At 45.0% G+C, this 25771-nt stretch overlaps 1 protein-coding gene across 2 annotated transcripts in view; it reads right to left on the bottom strand.

The window, feature by feature from the left end:
• Positions 1 to 4037: 4037 nt before the first annotated feature.
• Positions 4038 to 25771, bottom strand: part of SCAMP4 (secretory carrier membrane protein 4) — a 35452-nt gene continuing 13718 nt past the window's right edge. For both annotated transcript variants that reach the window (XM_065421998.1, XM_065421997.1), the window contains exons 2-7: positions 24012 to 24068; positions 21334 to 21462; positions 14963 to 15119; positions 10669 to 10770; positions 8478 to 8595; positions 4038 to 7396 (exon numbers count right to left, since the gene is read on the bottom strand). In XM_065421998.1, coding sequence (XP_065278070.1) covers positions 7220 to 7396; positions 8478 to 8595; positions 10669 to 10770; positions 14963 to 15119; positions 21334 to 21462; positions 24012 to 24018 — 690 coding nt within the window. In that variant the 5' untranslated portion in view covers positions 24019 to 24068 and the 3' untranslated portion in view covers positions 4038 to 7219. The remainder of the gene's footprint in view (positions 7397 to 8477; positions 8596 to 10668; positions 10771 to 14962; positions 15120 to 21333; positions 21463 to 24011; positions 24069 to 25771) is intronic.

The following is a 25771-nucleotide window of genomic DNA, read 5'->3' as shown; positions in this document are numbered from 1 at the left end:
CCTCCCCATGAGGGCAGACAGTGGTGCATCCTGGAAGGTGTAGTCTGACTAGTCAGATGTACTCAGGCGCACATGAGGCACCATAGCCACAGTCCCAAATAGAAATACTTCTGTTTTTTTGCCAGAAAGTTGCAATTTTTCATGGGGGAATAAAACCCCATTTTCCAACCAGCTCTACTCAGCTCATTTGTTTAAGGTTTAGCACACATATTAAGCACTTACTTTTCCAAAGATTCTTTTTGTAACAACAATAATCAACTCACATCTAGGGTCTTTTATCCCGTGATCTCAAACCATTTTACAAAGGGGGGTAAATCTCCGCATTGTACGGATGGCGGAACTGAGGCCTAGAGGGGAAGGGACTTGCACGAGGGCACTTAGCAGGTCAGTAGCAGAGCCAGAAATAGAACCCAGAGATCCTGTGCCCCAGCCCAGTGATATGCCTGCTTGGGTCATGTCGTCTCCTTTACTACAAATTTGCCCAAACATGTAGTCTCAGAAAGGAGCTTTAAGGGTCCAAATGACAGTTACAAGTATATATAAACCTTCTTAAACTGGTGTAAGTTTACTGTCCCTGAAACAGAAGGGTTAATAGCAGTGGTGAGTGTCAGGCCTATGACAGATGCAGTGGAACTGGCCAACCGCTCAGCCATGGCACTTCCCTTGCCACTTGCAATGGTGCCTGTTTCTCTGCTCCCTGGACTCGTATTGAGCAGAATTTGCCACAAGCCTTAAATCACATCAGACCTGGTTATGGTTTCCAGCTGGGGACAAACGTCCAGCACTGCCTCAATTAAACAGCCCCTGAGCTCAAGTCAGCTGATACAGCCCAGCTGTGGGGTTTTAATTGCAGTGTAGACATACCCCTAATCATCACCTGCTCCAGAGATCAACAGGGGAAAGGCCACACAGTGTTTCAGGCTGAACTCACCCACCGACTGGGGGAGGCCCATTGGGGTTGCATGGGGGGGTGGGAGCATCTACCTGATTTTTATCTGAACCCCGGACAGCAGTTTGGATCTGACTGCGGGACCTAATGCCCCGGCTCAGGCCTCCACCAAGCCTGCCTCACTTTTAGCAGGCGCCCACCCCTGGCCCTTCACCCAGGGGCTTCAGCTGATGGATTCCTCCCCCTGCCTCCACCAAAGCACCTGCCAGAGAAGGCCACCACTCTCTCCTGCTGTGGAGTCTCTTGAATGTGGGTGGTAGCCTGACCCACTCCACCACACGTGATCCAAGGGTGACCAGTCCCAGTTGTTCAGGTAGCCTAGGGTGCAGGGCACAGATCCAGGGCAGATTTTTTTCATAGAGGTAGGGGCACATGGCTGACTCTGCTCCCTTCCCTGGCTCTAGGGTCTTGGGAGGAGGGTGATGGGTCTATCCTCATATTGAATCTCCTCTGCTCTTCAACAACCTCTCTCCAAAGGGGGACAGATGCTGCTCCTTCTGTTCTCCTCCCCAGTTCTTGGAAGCATATGCAACAAGTGCCTGGGATCAGGGGGGGGGGCTAAGCAGAAGCCAGCAAGTTAGGTCTGCAGTGGAGACTGCACTCTGATGTCTCAGCCTGGCCTGCTTGAATAGGCCTGTGGTCCTTACTCAAGGTACTAGGCTGAGCGGGGACTCCTGTTTTCCATGGGGCTTTGTTCATTCTGCAGCCATTTCTGTAGCCAAGCAAGCCCAGTCCCTGTTTAATGTTTTATTATAGATATGCATGCTGAGTACTCAAATCTCATCCCGCAGGGCATTAGCAGTTTGCTGCAGGGGGTGGAAATGGTGTCCCTCCCTCTCTGTAAAGTACTGCACAACCAGCCTTAGGGGTTTTCTCCCCCCTCCCAGTTCCTTTGAGTATCAGGACATCACAGAATACTACTGCAAGCACCTCCCATCCCAGCCAAAATGTCCATGGTCTTGAGCAGGAGTTCCTGCAGGCTCCTCCTGTGCAGGACAGGCCCCCACCCAGAGCACTGGAGGAGATGGGCCAGTGCTCTGATCTGATACCACAAAACACCCATCATGATCAGACACTTGGCTGGAGAGCTTAGACCGTTCTTTGGAGTTGAAGACAGGAAAAGCACCACAGTTTGACTTTTATTTAACTAGAATGCTCCAGCATGCTGTAATTCAGCATCAAATACAGTGGTGTGACAGGGTAGCACAGACACGTAGTGTAGAGATCAATACAACTCATGCTCTACATCCAGCATAGCATTAGTAAGCTAGTTATAAAAGCCACTGTATTACTGTTGGAAAACATACATCTGCAAACCCTCCACGCATCCCAGGGGGCATAAGCTAATTAGGGGTAATTCATAAGCAGAGAATACAAAATCCACCAATTTAAAAGGAGAGGGAAAAGCAAACTGCTCAACCAAGTTTAATCTTTCTGTTAGACAGCATTCATGTTCTGGGCTCAAGGAAAATGCACACAGGCATTGGGAATGTGGCAGAAGTCAGGCAAACAAGCAGTTACACATTGTCACAGGGGCCAGGCACACACAGACAGGGCTTGATCTTCCCCAGCTGTAGGGGCATGATTTAACCACTGCTGAGAGGGAGTTAGTTGGGAACCCTGATCCCACAGGCAAGCTCCTTGGGGCAGAGACTTTTTGTTCTCGGTTTGTACACCACCTAGCACAATGGGGTCCTGGCCCACGACTAGAGCTCCTAGGCACTACTGCAATACAAACAACAGGAGCACGACTGGGTGGGTGCCAAGTCACACCTGCCCCTAACTGGAGGGAGGCCTGAAAGGGGAGCATCTGAGTTCCTCAGTAGCACGATGAAGGCCATGGTCATGCCTGCATCTCAAGACACTGCCAACTTCTGCCCACACGCCACCCTCTGCTCTTGTGTACTAGGGAGTGAGTGCACAGCAGCTCCTGCTGCAATACCACTCATTGCAAGAGACTATGCCAATCTACACTTGGCTTGGCGAGCGGCACGCTTGTGACACTTGTGTTCCACGCAAGGATTTGCAAGATCGATGCCTGAGAGCAGAGTCTATCCCTGTGCACTGAACAGAGACCTGGGGATGAAAGACCACCTCTCAGCAGCAAACCATCATCTGAAGCAGTTGCCATTTACTACCATTAACGAATCGCCAACAGTGCAAAGAGGTGCACTAGCAGCGATATTCCCTACACCCCCATGCAGGTAGTCAGCACAAGCTATTTACACCCTGCTTAAATGGTGCCTAGGGCCTTGTGAGAGTCCTCCAGACTACAGTGAATTTCACCCTGGGGCCAAATCCTGCTTCCACTAAGTCAACTGGAATTGCAAAGCTGCCACTGACCTCCTGAGGCCAGAATGTAGGCCTAGGTGAACACACCAAATGGGTCTGCACTGTTGACAGAAGACTGTCACTGTCCTCTGCTCTGCTAAGTGCATTTCTGGCTCTGAATAAAATGGCTAAAGTTAAGCAACCTTGAGGAGGTGGCTTAACTTCAGGATAACATTAGGGGGTGGTGTGTGTGTGTGTGTGTGTGGGGGGGTGTACGTACTTGACTGAATTCAGCATAAGCCTGTTTAACCCAAGGCTGATCAACACCCCCTCAGGTTGAAATTCATCTCCGTGCAGAGGACCAACTTGAATCCTAGCACTACCTTTCCTAAGTAGCACCTATCCAGTGGATAGAGCACTGGACTGGGACTCAGGAGATCTTGGTTCTATTCCCAGCCGTGCCACTGGCCTTCTGGGTGATCCAGGCACAGAGAGAAGTGACTTGCCCACAGTTTCCCCATCTGCACAATGGGGATAACAATACCTCCTTTGTAAAGGACTTTGCAAAGTTCTATAGTTGAAAAGCGCGAAAAGAGGATAAATTAAATAGTGCATATGCCTTGCACTGGCTCCCAGCAAAGGGGTGAATTTCACCCACAATGCATTGTTCCTTTACTTGTCCAAACCCCCTATTTCCCAGAAGGCTATGGCGTTTTCTACGAGAGGGAAATACTGAACGGGGATAACTAGACCTCACTATTTTCTTCCAACCATCATGAATACATACACACCTCCAAGGTAGCCAGGCTCTTCTCACGGAGTATAGAATGAGGATTTATTTGACGCCTGCAAGGAAAACAACAAAGAACCCCACAGACGACACAAAGCATCCCACATAACATGATGCAGAACAAAAATTAAAGTTGGCTAAGTCCAGGTTAACAATTCTCCAAAACGTTGGTAGTTCCTTGGAAATCTAATGTAAACATTACATTTATAAAAATATAGCTATGATTCCAAAAATAAGCCACAACAGTTCTGGCAGCACATTGATTGAGTCAACTTTCTGGAATTACGACTCACCCTCAGTCACCCCATATTGAAAAGAATGGCCAAGAGGGGCGGAGGATATTCCGCACCTCCAAGGATGAGATTAGGCAGGCACGCCATATTCAGGCTTCCCAATGTGGCAAATTACAGGCAGGACTCCCGTTTTCGTTAACAGGATCCAAGCACTGGGAATTTTGACCCATCCCCTGGGCAGCATGTTCGTATTTCCAGGGAGTTAAATGACAGGCAGTTCTCTTTCACCACCCTTTCGATGGCAAGCACGCAAAGAAAAGCCACACAACACTCTATGCAAGATGAAGGCAACTAAAAGTTCGGCAACATGATTGGACTGTATTCTGTTAGCAAAGCTCCAAGCATCTGTCCTTGTGTTTATGAGCAAATCACATACACAAGTCATTGCGTTAGGAATGGGTTAGAAAGATATTTTGAGAGGCCCAGCAAAGGGCTGGCTTTGCAGCAATGGGAAATGTTGCTTTTAAACTGAAGTTCAAGGAGGCTTTGGCCTCCAGTGTTAATCAGTTGCTTTTCCTTTGGCCCATCTGATAACAAAGATGTCACACAAATCCCATGGTAATGCATTTCACTTACCTAATATTTACAATATATGCATATAGGGGGAAAAATTAAGACTAAACAAAATGGGGAATGGGGCACTGAGGGAAGAAGAACTCTCCCCTAAGAGCTAATATATTATTGAATAAGGCACTTGTATATTGAGACCATTTTCAAAGGATCATTTGCAAATGGATTCCATCCAGCTCGGAGACCTTTTCTAAGCCTTTCAGGAGCAGATTCTGTTTCCAGTTACCCAGTGTAAATTTGGCATAACTCCACGGATAGCTATGGAGTTACTCTGGAGTCACATCAACACGACAGAGCAGAATCCAGCACTAGTCTGCAGCTCTGAACAAATACAAAACCTCCCTCACGTCTCCTTCGGAAGTTGAAGGCTTTTAGCACCTCACGGGATCCTTAGCAGAGGCTTTCAAAGCAGCTGCAGGGTTTTGGAGGCTCAGTTCCCATAAAACTTAACGGAAATTGGGCATCCAAGTCTCACAGGCTGATTGGAAAAATCTCAACATAGAGTAGCAGATTTTTAAGGAGAAACGGGAAACTGTAGCTTGTACTGCTTGGGCTGATCTAGTACGAAATGGAAAGGAATTCGACTGCTCTGCCTACCGATTCCAGTACTTGTGACATGAGAAATAGATAAAAGGATGGAAGTCAGCACTATGACACACACTATGGCCAGGTCTGCACTACAAAGTTTTGCCAGCATAGCTATGTTGATGGGGGTGTGAAACAAAAAACAAATCAACATCCCCCCAGCCAACATAGATATGTCCGCAACCCCCCCCCAGTACAGACACAGCTAAGCAGGCATTAGAGCGCTTCCGTAGCTAATGTCATTCAGCGAGGTGGTGTTACTGTGCCAACAGAAAAACTTCTGTCGCCATACGCTATGTCTACACTAGGGTGCTCTGGTCAGTACGGCTAGGCCAGCAAAGCATTTGTAGTGTAGACAAAGCCTCGTTCTCAGCAAGAAAAGACCCTCTCAACAGAACCTTTATCTTCCCCTCAACCAACTTCTTAGGGAAAGATAATTCCACCTCTCTCTGCCTGCATGCTGAAGTAGAGAGAAGAGCTGTACACTTGGCTGTATACATGGGGAGTGGTCCTGCATGACTAAATAAAGGATAGACTACAAAATGCTTAATAGTCTTGTAAACTAACAGGTGACATGTTGCAGGAGAACAATTCACAAGCATGAGAAACTTGATCAGATTCGGATGTCAGAATAAATCAGGATTGATCCATCAATTTTAACGGAGTTACTCCCAAATCACACAAGTCAGTCTTAGTATTCAGATTTATATAGTTATCCACCACCTGGCTACAGAACTGTAGCCGGAAGATTATTTACATTATAAGGGTTTGTCAATGGGGTGAGATTCAATCAGGAGGAAGAGGGGCCTGCACATGTGGGGCCAGAACAAAACCTAGACACTGCATAAGTGGGACTTAAGTGGTGCCTGTGTTTTGTGTTGGCTGTCTACATAAGAGTGACTATAACCGATGCAGTCTGAGCCAAAGCCCATTGAAGTCAGTGATTCCACTGGGCTTTCAATCAGGCCATTAGCAAGCAAGGATTATAGACAAGTGAGATGAACCGGTACTTTCAAACATGTAGACCCTATCATAAGAAAAACCTTTGGGGGTGGAGAAAATGAATTCTAATAGAATGATACCTCACCAGCTGAGTGGAGGTTCTGCTAATCAGATGCAACGTCCAGCAATCACTCACTGTGGGCGGAGTTATCTAAAGCATTCTCTCACTACAGAGAACTCAAGAGATGGTTTAGACCTTCAAGGGTTTTATGAACAAAAAGGGAGCCCTGGCTGCCAATTTCAATCTTACGAGGCACAAAATAAAATAGATGAGACATTTCCCTTTGAGAAATAGAAATTCCAGACAACTCATCAGGAGATGCCAGTTGATGCCCATTTCCAATTATGTCCCCTGCTCAGTAACAGGAAGATGGTGGTGGTGGTGTACTGTGCATCTGATAAGAATGAAGAGGGCAGGGGAAAGAGCATCTTAAAGTGTTCTTCGCAGAGGGGAAAATCAGCCTTTTCCAGGTACTGATCATTGGAGGATTCCCCCAAGCAAGGGCAGCAAATAGTTCTGCGGTTTGCAGCAAGGCAAATACTGGCAACTGTGCACAAAATAAAACGTTCCAATAGAGATGGGCAAAGCCCTGGAGGCAGTACAGGCTGAGTGCACAGATTTTCTGCAGTCATGGGGAGGAGGGAACTAAAAAAACCAAAGATGATGGGGGAAAAAAAAAAAAAGATCTTTTCAAATATTAATAAAAATAATGAGGAGACCAAAAAAGATAATCCAGGCAGTTTGACAGCTGTTGCTGCTTAAGGCCATTGATTTCCCGTGGGATAGTTGGGCACCGTGGGATACTGTGGCAGACTGTTTCCAGAAAAGTTATTGTACTGAGCTTCCCTGCTCGGGGGGTCCCTCCATGAGCCGCTGTTCCATTCATCCTGGGCTTTCTGAAAGCTTCCGCCAGCCCCTCGGTAAATTTTATGTACCTAGTAGGTAAGAGAGCAAGGGAAGAATCAGCAACAAGCATCTAGTTTCCTTTCCAATAGGAGCTACGGTCACTTTGTTAATGCCTAATATACTAGACACTTCCTAGTGCTGTCCCATGTATCTGGTAACATCTCTGTTCAAGTGTCCACATTCCAAAGGAACAAGGGCGCTATAAACAGAACAGTGCAGCAGATGGCAACAGAGAAGCAGCTAGATAAGCTCTACATACAGTCTTTTAACCCACTGCAGCATTATGACCCTAACTCAGGTTGGGGAATTGCATAGTAATGATGTTAGAAGCAATTCACCCAAACTAGGTCAGTTTACCTAGAATTCAGCATTACTGAAATTGCTACATCCCAGACTGGCAAAGCTCGGGTGCACGATAGGAGAATTATATAGCTGGGTGTATAGAGGTGCAGGAGAAGGAGTGACTTTTTTTCAGCCACCCTACCACACAGATGCCAACCAACGCGTGACTGGAGTGGCGCTATCCGTGATCTCAAAGGCGGCAGTATGCTCCCACATTCCAGAGGTAAACTGTCCTGATGGCAGCTGCTTTGGGGTAGAGAACATATTTTGCTGGACTTGTCAGCTTTGGCATCTTCTTGTGTGACAGATCTTACCCCTCTGGCTTTTCTCCTCCCATGAAGTGCAACACTGGTGAAGTCTCTCCTGTTGTATTGCCCATGACAGTGGCTCTTCAGCTTTTTCCTTCTGCAGATCACTTTAAGGAGAAAGATCCTTCCATGAATCTCCCTCCCACCACCCCCGCCTGTCATTGTGTGGGTCTCAGCAGGTTTAATTCTCAGAATCAATGGTTGTCCATGGATTCATGCTGGGAGGGACACGGTTCCATTGCATGGAGAGAACCCTCAATCGCACTCTCAACCTTTCATCTAGATTTGTCCTGGAGGGGGGGGGGATCTGGCTTGGCAGGGGGACAGCCCCCGCACGGTCTATACTCTCGACTTTCTAGGATGTGAGTGGTTTCAGTGACCACTAAGCTGATGATTCACTTTGCTTTGATGCACAGAATTGACAGCTACTCCACGTCAGAAAGGCAATTGAAGCACTTACCCTTAGGAGATAGAAGGACATCGCAACCGCTGACATCGTAAACATTATGGCTGGAAACAGCATGAACACAGCAGCTGCAACACTGGTACTAAAAAAAGTAGTGGCTGCCAACCATCCACTGGAAGAAAGTGAAATACAGAAGTATCACTGTAGTTTGTTTTCACCGCCAACCTGAAAATATTTGCAAGTGAGTTGTAAAGTTCCAGGATATGAATGGAAAAGTAAGAACTAGGGCAAGAACCAGCTGCAGCACAGGTAGATATTTCCCCTGCACATCTCTGTTAATGCACCTCAAGTCCTGACCTGCAACATCCCCTGCTATTTGAATTCCAGGCCACTAGAGAAAGCCAGTTGAATGGTGAGGTTTTAGGAGGTAAACAAACGTCCATAAGGGAACCAAATTTATTTTCACTTGTGCAGAGGTAGTGTGGGGGCTAGTGGAATAAAGCTGGGGTTAAGAACCAGGAACCGGAGAGTCCTTGACCTAGCTCGGAGTCTCCATTTCCACAGGTCGTCATACTGTGCCTCATGGGGCACTCTGAGGATTAGTGTTTAAACCCAGCACCCTGTGTAGCACCTTCTTTTCTGTTATTCTAGCTTCCGCAGGATTTGCATCCAGGCTCTAAAAATGGCAGGTTAAATTACCAACCTTCTGTGACCTAAACCGGGAAGGTCAAGAACATAACCTCCAATTATTATTTAAGGATGAACCTTGGGACTCTAGCTCTGTAGACTGGAGATGAAGTGAAACTTATGTGCATGGGGAAGATGGTAAGAAAGGATAAGATGTCTTGACCGCCTCACTCACCCCCCCAAGCAGCTAGGTTAGAACCTTGCTGCAAACTCCCAGGTGGCTTCTCTGTTGCAATGGTGTGGTCATATGGAGGGGAAAATGGTTATTTATTGATAGGGACCTACCAAATTCATGATCCATTTTGGTCAATTTCACGGTCATAGGACTTTAAAAATAATAAATTTAATGATTTCAGCTACTGAAATCTGAAATTTCACGATATTGTAATTGTTGGGATCCTGACCCAAAAAGGAGTTGTGGGGGTCACAAAGTTACTGTAAGGGGGGCAGGGGGATTGCGGTACTGCTACCCTTACTTCTGCACTGCTACTGGCGGCGGCAATTCCCTCAGAGCTGGGCACCCAGCCAGCAACTGCCGCTCTCCAGCTGCCCAGCTCTGAAGGCAGGGCTGCTGCCAGCAGCAGCTTAGAAGTAAGGGTGGTATGGTATAGTATTGCCACCCTTACTTCTGTGCCGCTGCTGGCAGGGCGCCGCCTTGAGAGCTGGGTAAGGATGGCAATATTTTGACCCCCCTAAAATAACCTTGCAACTCCCATGCAACTCCCTTTTGGGTCAGGACCCCCATTTGAGAAATGCTGGTCTCCCCTGTGAAATCTGTATAGTATAGGATAAAAGCACACAGAAGACCAGATTTCATGGTCCATGATGCGTTTTTCATGGCCGTGAATTTGGTAGGGCCCTATTTATTGGGGTGGGGGAACATGTAGCCCTGAAAGAACAGAACGATGAAAATCCTATGCAGGCTCAAATCATGTAACATTCAGTCATTACCTTAGCGAGGCGAGAGGAGCGGAGAACTCCCGGCCGACTGGATCGGGCCCCTGGAAGTCTGGAAAAAGTTTAACCCGACGCCTCCGAGGAGGGGGCGCCCAGGGAAGGAGGGAGATCCGGGTTGACCTGGTGACCGGACGGCAAAGCGGCCACCAGGTATACCCATTAAAACCTATGGGTTGACCTGGTGGCCGGAAAGCATACCGGCCAGCAGGTGAACCCGTTCGATTCCATGGGTTGACCTGGTGCCCGGGAGGGGACTCTTGACGGTTCCCCCCCGGGGTACGCCTGCCTCGGCCCAAAGGAACAGGGTCCGAACCAGGCGCGGGGGCGGGGCGGGGAACCGCTGGAACCGTTGGGAGGGGAGGGGGGGAATGGATCGGGCCCGCCGGGACCCGGCCGCACTCCAACCAGGACCCTTTCTTTGTCCAACCTCTTTCCTTATCTCCCCCAACTCTCCCTCCCCACCCCGCCCCAAACATCAGCATTTAATGCATGGAAATGTGGAACACAAGCTGAATCTTTGAGACAAAAATCTCTGCAGCTAGACGGAGAGAAGACATGGACTGAGTGCTCCACTCAAAGACCATGGGAGCATCCTGCTTACCATGTTCCCCAGCCGGAGATACCAATTGCTTGTATGACAGTCAGAATAAACTGGGCACCAAAGATGAAGAAAAAGGCCATGAAATTAAAAGAGCTGTCAGACCTGTGAAATGAGAGAGGATGTTAGGGAGAATGCATGGGGTTTATCACCTTGTACTGTACCATGTTACTATGTCCCCACTCTCTCCATACACACTTTATCATGAAGCAATGGATCCCCACTCAGTCTCGTACCTTGAAGATTAATATCCACCCCCTTTTCTCTAGGGCTGGAAGCATACAGGTCTCTGCATCATCAGGACTTTATCTCCCTCAATAAACCTAGGTCCTGAAATTGATCTAACAAACTAATTACACGTATGACCACCTTCAGAGAGGCATGTGGTTTTCCACCAATACCTCAGCAGCCTCTTGCAGAGGAGAAGACACTTGCAGCATTATCCTGATTGCATGTTTAAACTCAATGCAGTTTGACACCTGTGCTTTTCATAATGCAACCCATCCATTTGTGAGCAGGCACAAGGCCACGGGAACACATGGGTACGAGTGCTGGCAGCCAGACAGATCCTGTATGTGCATGACATGCAATTATTGTGAACAAGAATCCTAGCTGGGAATGTCTCAGTGGCTGTTTGTCATCAGTTTACACACCTGTGGTTAAGGGAGGTGAGCCATTGATAACCCAGCTCTGGGATGGATTAGGAAGAAAAACAACTCTGGCAGCAACGTACAGAGCGTATTTGAGCCTAACGAATGGGATGGAATGCTGCCTGGGGAAATAAGTGTTCAGAGGCAACGCTGCTTTTTGTAACTCCACGGCATCTATGCCTTTTGGATGGATAGGTCAGGCAGGTGCCAAACTACTGAACGAGAGCGGTAGAGTTTATGTTTGTGGTCCAGGTATGCATGGTGGCTACCAAAACTAGGTGTGCTCAATGGCCTCTCCATCACTGGGGTTCAGCATAGCTCTACCTATACCGTACAGCAATAGTAGCACAGATGGTGCCATCAGATGCAGTGTCTTCATCTAGCAACACCACCCATATTAGTCAGCCATTCTTTGGCAAGGAATACTGTCATTTTAAACTGAAGTTTAGCTCTGGACCCACTCATACCTGATGACATATTTAATAGTGCAAATTATTTACATCAAATCCATTGAATCACAGAAACAGGGAGGGTCTGTGTTCTAGGCCAGATGTACAAAGGTATTTAGGCACCTAAAGAGGCAGAGAGGAGCTTTTTTAAATCCCCTAGGTGCCTAAGCAGGATAGGTACCTAACTCGCATTGAAAGTCAACTAAATGAGTTAGGTTCCTAACTCCCCTTGAGTATGTAATTCCTCTTAGGGGCCTATCTGCATGTTTAAGCATCTAAATACTGTTGTAAATCTGGTACTTAATGGCGAGAGAAAAGAATGGGACTGACCTTGGGCAAGTTGGAAACCCTCAGGACTTGATTCTCTCTTGCCCTGCACCTTATGCAGTCATTTACACCAGTGCAAAGTGCGTGGCAAGTTGCATGAATAGCTACACAAAGGGCAGGTCAATGGAAGATGTGGCCTGCTGTCTCCAATAGTATTATTACTTCCCAGGGGTGTTGTGAAAGAGACTAGATAGCCTGGGTTGAACAATGCTACAGAAGAGCAAAATGCTACCATCATGGCATTCTCCTTTCGAATACTGGATCTGAGTATAACACGTTTACTGTGATAAATAGTCCACGGTTAAGGTAATTCTGTCTCAATACTGAAACCAAAATCACAGTGAAAGGACAACGTTCCAGGCTGGACCTTTAAATGGACTCTCATGACAATCACCTGGCAATAGTGAAGAAATCTCAATTTGAAGGGGTGTATGGGAATCTGCTAGAGGAGTGGTTTTCAATCTCTGGTCTGTGGACCCCTGGGGATCTGCAGACTATGTCTACGATTTCCAAAGGGGTACACACCTCCATTTGAAATTGTTTTAGGGATCCACAAATGAAAAAATGTGGAACACCACTGAGCTATAACGTGTAGAAAAGGTGAATTCTCATCCACCTTTCCACTGGAAATTTGCCACCATTCTGCTCTCATGCCAAGGCTCTGCACCTAATTTAACTTTGGATGTGGACATGTGGTGAATGTTTCACAAAAGCATCCATAGACTACGCTATCCCAATATCTACCATGGCTGTAACAGCCAGGAATAAGCATAGCAAGTGGGTCTAATGAATCTGGCTACAGTATTCCTTTCCCATAAAAAGATTTCCCTGATTACACCACTATTTTCTTTAAAGTCTCCTCCAAACTAATGTCAAACTAACTGCTCTGTGGCTTGCTGGTCTGTCCCTAGGGTATTGATTTTATATACAGGTATTTACACAGGGTAATCTCAAGGGCCTTTCAGCATTCGGTTGCACAAACACATACAAACAGCATTAAAGAAATAATTAGAATCTGACTCCACAAAGCCCAGAGGAAAGCATTGTGGAGGAGTAATTTTTCCCAGACTTTGGAATGGAAAGTGCTCTTTGAACAGAGTTCTACTAGTGACTTGGAAACCCCAGGGACTTTTGAATTAAGAAAGGGGAAGGGGAAAAAAACAAAACACAGCCCAGTAGAGTAACACTTCAGATTTCATTTTTCACTTCCTTTAAGAGTTTCAGATGATTCAATTCCTTTGCTTTTCATATCCTTTTAGAAGTTATCCTCCTTTGAATTCTATAACATAATTAAACTTAGTTGCTATGGTTTTAATAATATCCACTACATTAGCACACATAGTTGGTAGTATTTGAGGTGAGCATTTAGATGCAGATTCAGTAAAGCACTTAAGCATATGCTTAGAGTTAAGTACTTGCTTAAGTCCCACCGGCACATGCTTAAAATTTAGCATATGCTTGAGTGCTTTCTAGAATCAGGGCCTTAGTCTGTCTGCTTCTATTCCTGTCAGCTGCTTCCGCTTTCTTCTAAATTAACTTCTCTTACCATAGAATTTGATGGTTAACCAATTTAAAAAAATTCATTGGTAGTGAAGGAGGGGAGAGAGGGTTGTCTAGGAAGCTGGAATGGCAGATTCCTGTCAGCTCTGCTAGTGACCTGCTGCATGACCTTGGGAAAATAGCTTCCCCTTTCCACGCCTCAGTTTCCCTATGCAAAATAGAGATTAAACTTAAGTCCCTCAAAGAGATGTTGTGAAGCTCAATGCACTAATGTTTGCAAAGTGCTTTGCAATTCCAGCAGGCACTAGAGACATGCAAATGATTATTAATAAAAAAAATAAATGTAGGATGATTTTAAATATATTTGTGCCATTTGAGAAGAGCCCTGGTCTTTGTGGGTTACTTTTATTTAAATACCCCCTCCCAATATGAGTAACTAGATGCTGTGCCTAGAGACAAAAAGCAGAACAGTTCTTGGCAAGCTATTTCTGTACAGTTTTCCCATAAAGAACCGAGAAACCAAAAATCTTAAACAAGCTTTTAGAAGAATGTCTCCCATACCGTTAGCGATGTGAATGCTTAAGTAACCCTAGGGATATTTAATAATCACAATACATTAACAATTTTTAAAATATGGATTTCATGCTTGTGAAAGTGCAAAACCAATCAGTGTTGCGATGACCACGGAATAGGTCAAACTGCATGGACATCAGCAATGCAAGATCTTGTTGAAGCCCCTCTTCACCAACATGAATTAGCCCTGTTCTGAAGGAACCCTTCATGGGGACAAGACAGAAGTGAAGTTTCTGTGGCCTGGACCTCTCTGCCAACAAGGGGTCAGTTTGTGTCCAGGGTGGTGTTTTGTGGGCATGGATACTTCTCACTAATCATCGTATTCTTCACTGTGCTCATACGTAGCTTGTAGACTGTATCCTTCCCCACTACCTCCACCCATTGTCCGTCTTGTCTATTTCAACTGTAAGCTCTTTGGGGCAGAGACTAGCTCTTAGTCCATATCCGTACAGCATTAGAACAATGGGATCCCTTTAGGCATTATCATAATACAAACAACAACAGGCCACCAAACAACAAACAGACAGCAGCAACTTTCAGTCGCTCTCCACCTTGGCTGGATTCAAACCAGCCACCCAGAGATGAGAAGCCCTATAGCTTCATCTATAAGCTCCTGCGCTGGCCAAAAACTTTCTTAACCAAATATTGTTGTAACTGAAAATTCCATTTACTTTCTCCTTAATCTTTGCCCTGACAGATAGAACAGCTTGCGGGCATTGTCTTCTTGATCAACGTTTACTGAACGAACCTCCCAGAGGAAACCCTTTGATCAAAGGAAGAAGGTGAGTGTCTACTTACCGAAAGCCTTTGTATGCAGGCCGGAACCAGCATATGTAACTGCAGGGGCTGAAGAGAAAAAGCCAAAGGATGGCCAAGCCAAAATTAACGCCGTAACCACCACCAATCCACCAGGCCAGGCAGCCAATTAGATTCACCACTAGTGTGATGCAGTAAACTATAAAGAGAGAACAGGAGAGGGCATAAGTAGTGCTGTTTGCTGGCTTCAGAAAAAGAGGAAGCAAATGGGTTGTATTATAATACAAGGAGAACTTGTTATGGGAGGAATTGTTAGCACAATGAAATGACTGGGGTGGATGTTATCAACATGCGGACCATGAGACATGGCTGCTGCTGTAATTTGGCAGAACTGCTGCTAGGGATTGTCAGCTTTGGAATGGGGCAGATATCAGTAGAGGAAACAAGGGACTCATTTGGGAGCATATGTTAGTGGAAGGAAAACTGGGTGGATAATTCTGCAAGTGAAGGGATCAGTGGAAGATCAGGACTTGGACCTCTATTGTTACAAAGTAAAACTGAGTGGACAGATTTTTAATTACACCAAGGTCCCTTTATGCCCCAAGAATGCTATAGAAGGGTCTTTAAAGGAGTGGAATCATCCCATTGAAAAAACACCCCCGGCACAAGTAGCTTCCCTGGCTAGCACATCGAGTCCAAGTAAGGGCTCTATGGTGGGTTTCCCGCACACCACACCGTTTCCCCATCATGCCAGGGGCTCTGGGCACCCTATTCTCCTATACCAAGATCTCCCAATCGCCCTCCATGGCAGGGACTCTGTGTCCCCCTATTTCCCCCAACTCCCATAACAGGATTCCACATCCCTCAATGCCAGGGTCTGCACATGTCCTCCCTCCCCCACAACATTATTATTTTACTTCTTCCTGTCTGGGAGAAGCATCATTCAAGGTTTCAACTTGTTTAACTCTATTGGGAGGACGAGCAGAGATGTGATAGGGTGTTATGCTGGAATGTTTTAATAGCTTCCATCAAGTGGTTCTTCAATCTAAAGACAATTACAGAGGGGCTTGAAGCTGTGGCTATGCTAAACTGATGCCAGGAGCTCAGTGTGATGCCATTTCCCACCTTCTGGCATTCTGATTCCCTCCTGCAATATTAATTGAGTTCTGCCTATTGATACGTAGAAAATTCCCAGAAATTTTAGAACGGATAGGATGGAGCATTAAAAAGTTATATAGAATCGTAGGACTGGAAGGGACCTAGAGAGGTCATCTCTAGTCCAGTCCCCTACACTCATGGCAGGACTAAGTATTATTTAGACCATCCCTGGGCAATTCCATAACCTCCCTGGGCAATTAATTCCAATGCTTAACCACCCAGACAGAGATCCCTTATACCATCGAGTTGAGTGTCTCGCAAGTTCAGCCAATTATATGCCCCCTCCCAACCCACTCTGGGGACACTGAGCAATTAATAAATGATTGTGTACCAACACATCATACGGGGAAGATAAATAGCTGAATCTTTAATACGAGAGGTTTCTTTCTAACTGATTATTCAGGCATTTAAGTTAAATGGGGGTTAACAACATCCAAAAAAACAATTTTAATTAAAAAAAACCCTTCTCAGTTATGCAGGTTTCACTTCCATGATAGAAGTTAACTGTAAGAGGTTAACAAAAGACTTGCTTTAAATGCCCTGGTTTGCATATGTCTTAAGATTTAGCAAAGGGAAAACTCACTTTTAAGTTAAAAATTAAATCCTATTTCCAGTGACTAACTGGAGAGTCTAGAATTTTTAGTTTGATAACTTGCGGGCTATAAAAACAAGCAAATAATACAAACCCTTTAAACCAATGGTGCTTATAAAGCTGTGATGCAAAAGAGGTTTGTTATGTGATTTACAAAGGCATTTGTTCTCCAGTAGTGGGAGCTCTGGTACAGGATTCCCCAAATCTCAATACAAAAGGTGTTATTAAATGTTCAAATCCAATTAAAATAATGACCCCTCAGCCTTCTAGTATGTATTTATTTTAAATATTGGTCTTCTCTTTTTCACTGTCTCCTCTATGGATCTGTTTCTCTCCCCCACCCATCCCAGAAACCCAGCATGACCCAAACAGAAAATGTGCAGCAGATGGAAATCTAAACTGCAGAGTGGAAAGCCCAGGTCTGCTCAGACATACATGTGGCCCAGTTGCCTAACTGGCTGGCACCTTTCCATTTTCCCACTAAATTGAATGAGGGACGCTTTGTTTAAAAATTAAAAATCACACACAAAGGCAGCTTTACAGCATGCAACATTTAACTAGTCAGTCTGGAGGAGACAAGCAGTTTCTTCAGGCAAGAAAATTAGAGCTTTTTTCAGCATCTCTGAATAACGAAAGAACAATGAAGTGACAGATCATCCTATTGTTTATACACACAGAAATCTCTCTCGCACACACACTGTACATTTGGAATAAAACCCATAGCATCAAGTGTGTATTGTGTCCCTCAGTGAGAAAGTTATTTCTGTAACTGGAAGGGAAGCTGGGATGACAGGTATTTTGGGAGGAAAGGGTTGGTAGGGCAAAGGGATTTTTTCATCTTCAAGAGCAGGGTTTCTCAAACTGGGGGTTCTGACCCAAAAGGGGAGGTTTGCAAGACTATTGTAGGGGGTTGTGAGAGTGGCAGCTGCTGACCTGGCACCCAGCTCTGAAGGCAGCACTGCCGCCAGCAGCAGCACAGAAGTAAGGATGGCATGGTGGGGGGTTGTCACTTTTATAGGGGAATCATCATAGCCTGAAATATTTTCAAAGGGGGTGCCAGCAAAAAAAAGTTTGAGAACCCCTGTTCAAGAGCATTTCCCTGGCCCAGCCTTCCCTTTCTACAGGTCTGCCCATTGAGGTCTAATCTAATTTCATTCCACAGAGAGGAAAGCTTAGTTTCCACTCCTGGTTTCAGAACTGTTCAGCTAGAGAGTACAAGCTCAGTGGACAGTGAGAGCCAACTGTACCTTCTGTTCAAAATAGGATTCCCTATCAATTGTTGTCACCTACCACCCCACACTGGAACCCATATAGGTTATCATCAAAGAGTTACAACCCATACTTGATGGGGATCACATCCTGAAAAAAAAAAAAAACAAAAAAAAAAAACCTTTCCTGAACCCCCTCTTCTGGCCTTCAAACAACCCCCAACCTCACCAAGCTCATCATTACAAACAAGCTCTCCACAAACCAGGACACACCGATGCAAAACAGCACCAACCCAACCATAACAGATGCAAAACTTGCAGACATATCTCCACTGCCAAAATAATCAATGATGATGTTGTTCATCCTTCCAGTTCGAAGAGGACCATGACATCACTGACTGGTTTGGTTTCTGTGAACCCGAGTGGTTGATCAGGCCAATTTGAGCTTTGAACTGTCTGTGGCGCACTGAACAAGAGATGTCCCTATGGGTTAGTTGATTAACAGTGGACAAGCTGCTGTTGCAAGATTTACGCTGCTGGCGCTTCTGCTCGGCCTCAGCAGCTCTCCTCTGCTCATAGACAGTAGCTCCAGTATGGATGACTTCTCGCTCATGATCGTTCTACCCAGCGATCTTCCCAACACTCTGGGTCAACGTTGAAATGCCTCAAGGAGAACTTGAGGGAGTTCTTGAAACGTTTCTTATGGCCTCCCTGAGAGCTCTCTCCTTCAGTTCATCATAAAAGATCTTCTTTGGCAGTTGCTCATCTTACATTCTGGTGACATGGCCCACCCATCTCATCTGTGATTTCATCAACAGAGTATGAATGCTCGGAATACCTGCCAATATGAGAACCTCAGTATCTGGAGCCTTGTCTTGCATCTTAGCCTCAGTTTCCTCAGACAGCCCATGGGAAAGTGATTCAGCTTCAGAACGTGGCATCTGTACACCATCCAGATTTCGCATGCATACAAAGTTGACAACACGATGCTTTGTATACCTTCAGTTTTGTTTGTTGACTAAAGCCTCTGAACTCCCACACATTTGCACAATGATCAATACCCTCCCCAACACACCTTTCCAGATCCCTATCACAACATTTAGGCTATGTCTACACTGCATGTCTTACAGCAGCACAGCTGTGCGCTGTAAGGTTTGCAGTGTAGCTGCTCTTTATCAGCAGGAGAGAGCTCTCCTGCCGACAAAATAAAACCATACTTCTTTAACTAGCTGGCAAAGAATACTGTGGGAGACCATATCAAACTTCAAAATCTTTGCTAAAGTCAAGGAATAACACGTCCACTGCTTTCCTCTCATCCACAGAGCCAGTTATCTCATCATAGAAGGCAATTAGGTTAGTTAGGCATGACCTGCCCTTGGTGAATCCATGCTGACTATTCCTGATCACTTTCCTCTCCTTTAAGTGCTTCAAAATTGATTCCTTGAGGACCTGCTCCATGATTTTTCCAGGGACTGAGGTGAGGCTGACCAGCCTGTAGTTCCCCAGATCCTCCTCCTTCCCTTTTTTAAAGATGGGCACTACATTAGCCTTTTTCCAGTCATCGGGGACCTCCCCCGATCGCCATGAGTTTTCAAAGATAATGGCCAATGGTTCTGCAATCACATCCGCCAACTCCTTTAGCACCCTCGGATGCAGCGCATCCGGCCCCATGGACTTGTGCTCGTCCAGCTTTTCTAAATAGTCCTGAACCGCTTCTTTCTCCACAGAGGGCTGGTCACCTCCTGCCCATACTGTGCTGCCCAGTGCAGTAGTCTGGAAGCTGACCTTGTTTGTGAAGACAGAGGCAAAAAAGCATTGAGTACATTAGTTTTTTCCACATCCTCTGTCACTAGGTTGCCTCCCTCATTCAGTAAGGGGCCCACACTTTCCCTAACCTTCTTGTTGCTAACATACCTGTAGAAACCCTTCTTGTTACCCTTCACATCCCTTGCTAGCTGCAACTCCAAGTGTGATTTGGCCTTCCTGATTTCTTGTTCAGCCAATCGCTACGTCTCAGATGATGACCCAGCATGTTCATTTTAAGAACACTTTCACTGCAGATTTGACAAAACGAGGTGTGGAGCATGCTTTCAGAAGTCTTAAAAGAGCAACACTCCAATGCAGAAACTACAGAACCCGAGCCACCAAAAAAAAGAAAATCAACCTTCTGCTGGTGACATCTCACTCTGATAATGAAAATGAACATGCGTCAGTCCACACTGCTTTGGATTGTTATCGAGCAGAACCCATCATCAGCATGGACGCATGTCCCCTGGAATGGTGGTTGAAGCACGAAGGGACATATGAATCTTTAGCGCATCTGGCACATAAATATCTTGCGATGTCGGCTACAACGGTGCCATGAGAACGCTTGTTCTCATTTTCAGGTTACACTGTTGTCAGGAAGTGTGGGGGAGACAAGGCCCTCCACCCCCCGCTTCCTGCGATTCACCATGACTCTCAGCCAGCCAGTAAAACAGAAGGTTTATTAGACGACAGGAACACAGTCCAAAACACATCTTGCAGGTACAGACAACAGGACCCCCTCAGTCAGGTCCATATTGGGGGGCAGGGAGCTTGGACCCCAGCCCCGGGTCTCCCTCCGTTTCTCCAGCCAGCTCCAAACAAACCCCCTCCAGCAGTCTCCTCCAGCCACACACCCCGGTTCCTCCTCCTGCCCGGGAAACTGGACAAAGGCTGAAGGTGTCACCTGGCCCCAACCCCCTCCTGGCTCAGGTTACGTACTCCGGTATCATCCCTCAAGTGAAGTCACACCCTGATATCCCATCACCAATGCAGACAGTACCTGCAAAACTCCCCCGCAACATCCCCAGGTCAATCCCTCACAATTGTAAACAAGTAGCGGGCAGCATTATGTCCCGCAAATGTAAACAAACTTGTTTGTCTGAGCGATCGGCTTGAACAAGAAATAGGACTGAGTGGACTTGCAGGCTCTAAAATTTTACATTGTTTTATTTTTGAATGAAGTTTTTTTTGTACATAATTCTACATTTGTAAGTTCAACAAGAGATTGCACTACAGTACTTGTAATGGGGAGTTGAAAAATACTATTTCTTGTTTTTTAACAGTGCAAATACTTGTAATAAATAAATATAACGTGAGCACTGTACACTTCGTATTCTGTGTTGTAATTGAAATCAATATATTTGAAAATGTAGAAAACATCTAAAAATATTTAAATAAATAGTCTTCTATTATTGTTTAACAGTGTGATTAATCACTTGACAGCCCTAGTTAATTTTGAAGTAAGTTTCAAGGGACAACAGGTTAAAATTCAGGCACAATCTACACCACAGCATCATAGAAGGAAGATTTTGTTCTTGATAAGTGAACAGAAGTGAAACTCTAAAACGTGTAATACATGGGAATCTACCTTTTTTATAGCTGTTGAGCCCAATATATACAATTTCTCAAAAAATGTCAATTTCACTTACAGATCCATAAATGGTAAATTCTCTTCACCAGACTCTGATAGTCTATGGGAATTTCATCGGCAAAGTTCTGGTAGAAGCACGGTTTCAGAGGAATAAACTTGGGGAGCGGAGGGAAGTTATTCACTTTCTCTACAAAACAAACACCACACACAGTTTAGCTAACTCAGACATTCTCTTAAATTAATGAATCATCATCATGACATGACCCCTCAGCTGCACTTTCCCAGCAAGGAAATACCCAGAGGAAGCACAGAAAAGAGTGTGGAAGCTTGGAACTATCCTGAAAAACATGCCCACCATTAGGAGAGAAGAGGATCCCTAATTCCTAGTATCCAGTTTATTTACTCAAATGGGCCAACATCAGCACTTCTCTTCACCCTGGATATTTAGGGCTCATTCTCTGTTGCTTTGTAGCCTGTGTAATCATTTACACCAGTGCAAACCAGGGGAAAAGCACCACCATTCTGATTCAATTGCATTTCACTGGCATAAATGACCACAAAAGGTGCAGCGCAACATAGACTCCAGACTCAGCTCAAGAGCGTAGTAGCTTAGATAGGGTGAGAGAGGCCAGCTAAGCAGGTCTCTAGCTGCATCTAGTGGTGGCAGCCCTTGTAGGAGGGTTTTATCTAATCCATTAGGGCACAAAAGCAGGGGTGGATATTGGTTTCCCAGACCAAACAAATCAGATGAAAAGCAGGGATTCTCCCCTCCCACAGGACAGAGACAGATGGAGGTTTGCTTGCAGAAGAGCCTACATTCCCAGTGGAGATCTTGCTGGGTACAGCGATCAGGCCTTGTGGCCTGCAGCTGATATGGTCTGATGACAATGAAAGGGGTGACATTAGGAGAACAATCCTCTAGAAATAGGTTATACTAAAAGGATGCCATCCAGTCAAAGGGGAAAATGAGTCACACTAACTCTTCATGGACTATCTGCCCTGCAGATATCAGGGATGTTTTTATTGTTATGAATTTCATAACTCATGGCCTTCTTGCCTTCCAAATCCAACATTTCTATTCTCATTCAGCCCTGCCCTTAGCAAACCAAGCCATAAATTCAGACACCGTTATACAGATATTAGGGACAGCCACACAACAAGGAGCAGAGAGATACATACCTTCTTATATGCATTTTATTTTTTAAGCCTCTGATTTTTAAAAAATTTTTAAATAAGTAATAGGACTCTTTAAATTGTGTAATCCAAACTGCTATTCGCTGCTGGGAAGATATGCACGTGTGAATATCTAATATAAACATGTGTGCATTTCTACATGTTTGGGAATATTTGTTCTTGCCTTTGAGTGCAGATTAAAGTTTGATTCCAGGGCATTGTGACTAATTGTTTCAAGTCTTCAGCTTCAGTAAACAGAATTTAAAACAATCAGAGGAAGAGAAGAAAAATGTCCTGGGAAAACTTCCAAATGGCACGGAAGACAAGACAAGTGTCTGAACATGACCTTTCAGGCCCAGAGAGTTCCCCCTCTCTTGCCATCATCTCTGTGTGAGAAGATAAAAAGCTGCTCTGGCAAAATTAACTGCTCTCTATAGAAAATTAGTGCTCTCTATAGAAACACCAGCAATAGGAGCAGCCTCTATGTGATGCTAAATGAACAGTCTGGCCAGAGCCTCTTTATCAGGGTACTGCTAGCCCCTTCTTTGTCCCCCCTCCCAAAATGTAGCTGCAACCACTGTATGTTACTGCAGATCCCTCTCTCCTTCCCTCCCTGCAAGGTGGTCTCATTCACCAACATTTCCCGTGACTGCAAGCCACCAGTGCATCTGGCCCATAGATTTTTCTCGAAGCACAGGTTCAAAACCTGGCAGATTCAGATAAGCCTTCCAGCTTTCTCAGGCAGATACATTTAGTACCATAATGTTTACTTTGCATTTTGCACTGCCTGGAAAGTAATGACCCCATGGTAGTTGGCTAAAGGTGTTTGTCAGTGGCCAACATTTCCTCTTCTATTATTCTCCTCTATTGTTGTGTACCATGCTGTGTGCCAGTTGGCTGCTACCCGCCCACCCCAGAGTTGGCTGCATTTTAGGGTTGCTGTGCATATGTAATTTTAAACTGCTTGGGGTTTCTTCAGAGGAAAGACAATAGAAATGTAAGAGAATATTCTCTCAGATCTGATCACATGCCCCAGAGATTTCTACAATACTCGCTTTTGCTCTAGGACAAGACTGTTAGACTACAGCAAGTGCAATGTCTGCTAAAAAAACACTGTCAATTTTAGAGGCTGTATAAGCTCAGGACTTGTTCCAGCTCGCAGTGAAGTCAATGGGAGTTTTGCTATTGTTTTCAATGGGAGCAGAATTAAGCCCTTGATTTAAGTTCATAATGCAGCTAGGAGTGCTGTGGAAGCAGATGTTTACTCTCTGTAGGGACTGCAGTGACCAATTTCCTCCACACAAGCATTTAAGTCACACCCAGCCTTCTATGGCCAGGATGGGGACCTCAGCTAATGATCCTAAGGACACACACAGTGTAAAACAGGAGTATGTGGAAGGGAGGAAAAGAGGAGCAGACAGAAGGCTCTACAAGGGATGCAAAGGGCCCATGGAGAGAAGAAGAAAAGCTTGTCATGCCTAATCCACTATGCTGATCGCTGTACACTGTTGAAACGTTATCTGCAATCGTTTTTGTTTCTCTGTATTTAGTACTGCTCTTTACCTGCCATTTCTGCTAGAAATGTTCCTTGGAGAAATTTGAAATCAGACAGCAATGGATCTATTAAGGAAAGAAAGAAATCAGATCAATAGCATATAACTGTAACCCATATCCACAGAAACCCCAATTTTAAAGGCATTTTTGCAATATCCAACAAAGTCCACATGTTTTCAAAAATTCATTATTCTAGCTCGACTGGCAGCGTAGCCTTTCCAGTGCAAAGTGTTTGTTTCTAACTCTACAGAGTAGGCAGGCTCAAACAGTATCACTAAGACAAATATGAATTACCCCTATTTGTATTAATGGGATGCTACCTTTGAAGGCTTAATTACAACCTCATTGTCAACAACTTTAGCAGCTTTACTGCTCAGCAATGTATAAATGTGCTGCTAAATGTACCTGACACATTCAGAGGTTGCCCAGGAAACTGCTGCCAGAACACATGCACATTCCAGCTGAAGGCAGACAACAAGTTGAGACAAATGAGCCTGGTTTGGACTCAGGTCAGAGGGAAAAAAAAAGACAGTAATGATCTGACTGTTCCCCAGCTCACCATGGCACTCTCATAACGGTTAGGGTATGAGTACACTTAAAACGTTACAGCAGCAGCTTCACTGCTGTAATGCTTCGGTGTAGACACATGCTGAGAGAGGTAGTAGTTATACTGATATAATTTCCCACTGTAGACCAGGCCTTAATTATTAACCCATTGTTTGCTAGGAAACACACACACACACACACACACACACACAAATCACAGATGCAACACAGAAACTGACAACATAGTTCATCTTCACAGATAATTCTTTTTACACAAAAGTTTGGCAGGGAATCAGACTGCAGTACAGAACTCCCACAGAATTCACACATCCATCATTAATTTAAAAAAAAAAAAATCATGCAAAAACATTCAGAGACTTTACCAATAAAGATTATTTAATGAGGGGTGGAGAACCACTCTTATTACTGCAATTCTTGGAAGACAATCATGCAATCCTTATTCTCCTCAGCAATTCCACTGACTTCAGTGGAATTAACCACGTGAGTAAAAGCTGCAGGTTTGGGTCCTGAACCACAGATAGCTGATTCTATCTACTTGATATTTAAAGACAGAAAATGTGTGCCAATGCTTTCATTAAAACCCAAGTTGAAAACAAAGAATACTTTAAAAAACAAAAACAAAACAAAAAACACCTTTGTTTTGGCCACAATTCTAAACCAGAATTTTAAGTACCAACAAAAATAACCGGTAAAATGAAAGAAAAAAGTCAGCCCTTACTTTAATATGACAGACATGTACAAAGTTCCACCTCACACTGCAGTGTGATCTCCAGACTAGGGCACTGAACTTGTGAGTCAGGAGAACCACCACTAAATTGTTGTGACTTGAGGCAACTCACTTTACATCTCTGACCCTCTGTTTCTTCTCCCACCCTTTATCAGTCTTGTCTATCGCTTGGTCTGCACACCAAGTAACAGTAGGGGCAAATTTGGTTTTGTAATGACCCATCCACTCCCAGTCATTACAAAACCTAATTTCCCCATACTGTTACTCACACCTTCTTGTCAACTATTTGAAATGGGCCACCCTCATTACCACTACAAAAGGGATATTTCCTCCCTTGGTACTGTTAATTGAATTGTCTCGTTAGATTGACCCCCCACTTGGTAAGGCAACTCCCATCTTTTCATGTACTATGTATATATATCTGCTACTGTATTTTCCACTCCATGCATCTGATGAAGTGGGTTCTAGCCAGGAC

Source organism: Emys orbicularis, chromosome 24, assembly GCF_028017835.1.
Source record: "Emys orbicularis isolate rEmyOrb1 chromosome 24, rEmyOrb1.hap1, whole genome shotgun sequence".
In the NCBI taxonomy this organism is placed as follows: Eukaryota; Metazoa; Chordata; order Testudines; family Emydidae; genus Emys; species Emys orbicularis.
The sequence above is the reverse complement of the archived record's forward strand: the minus strand, read 5'-3'. Positions and strand labels throughout refer to the sequence as shown.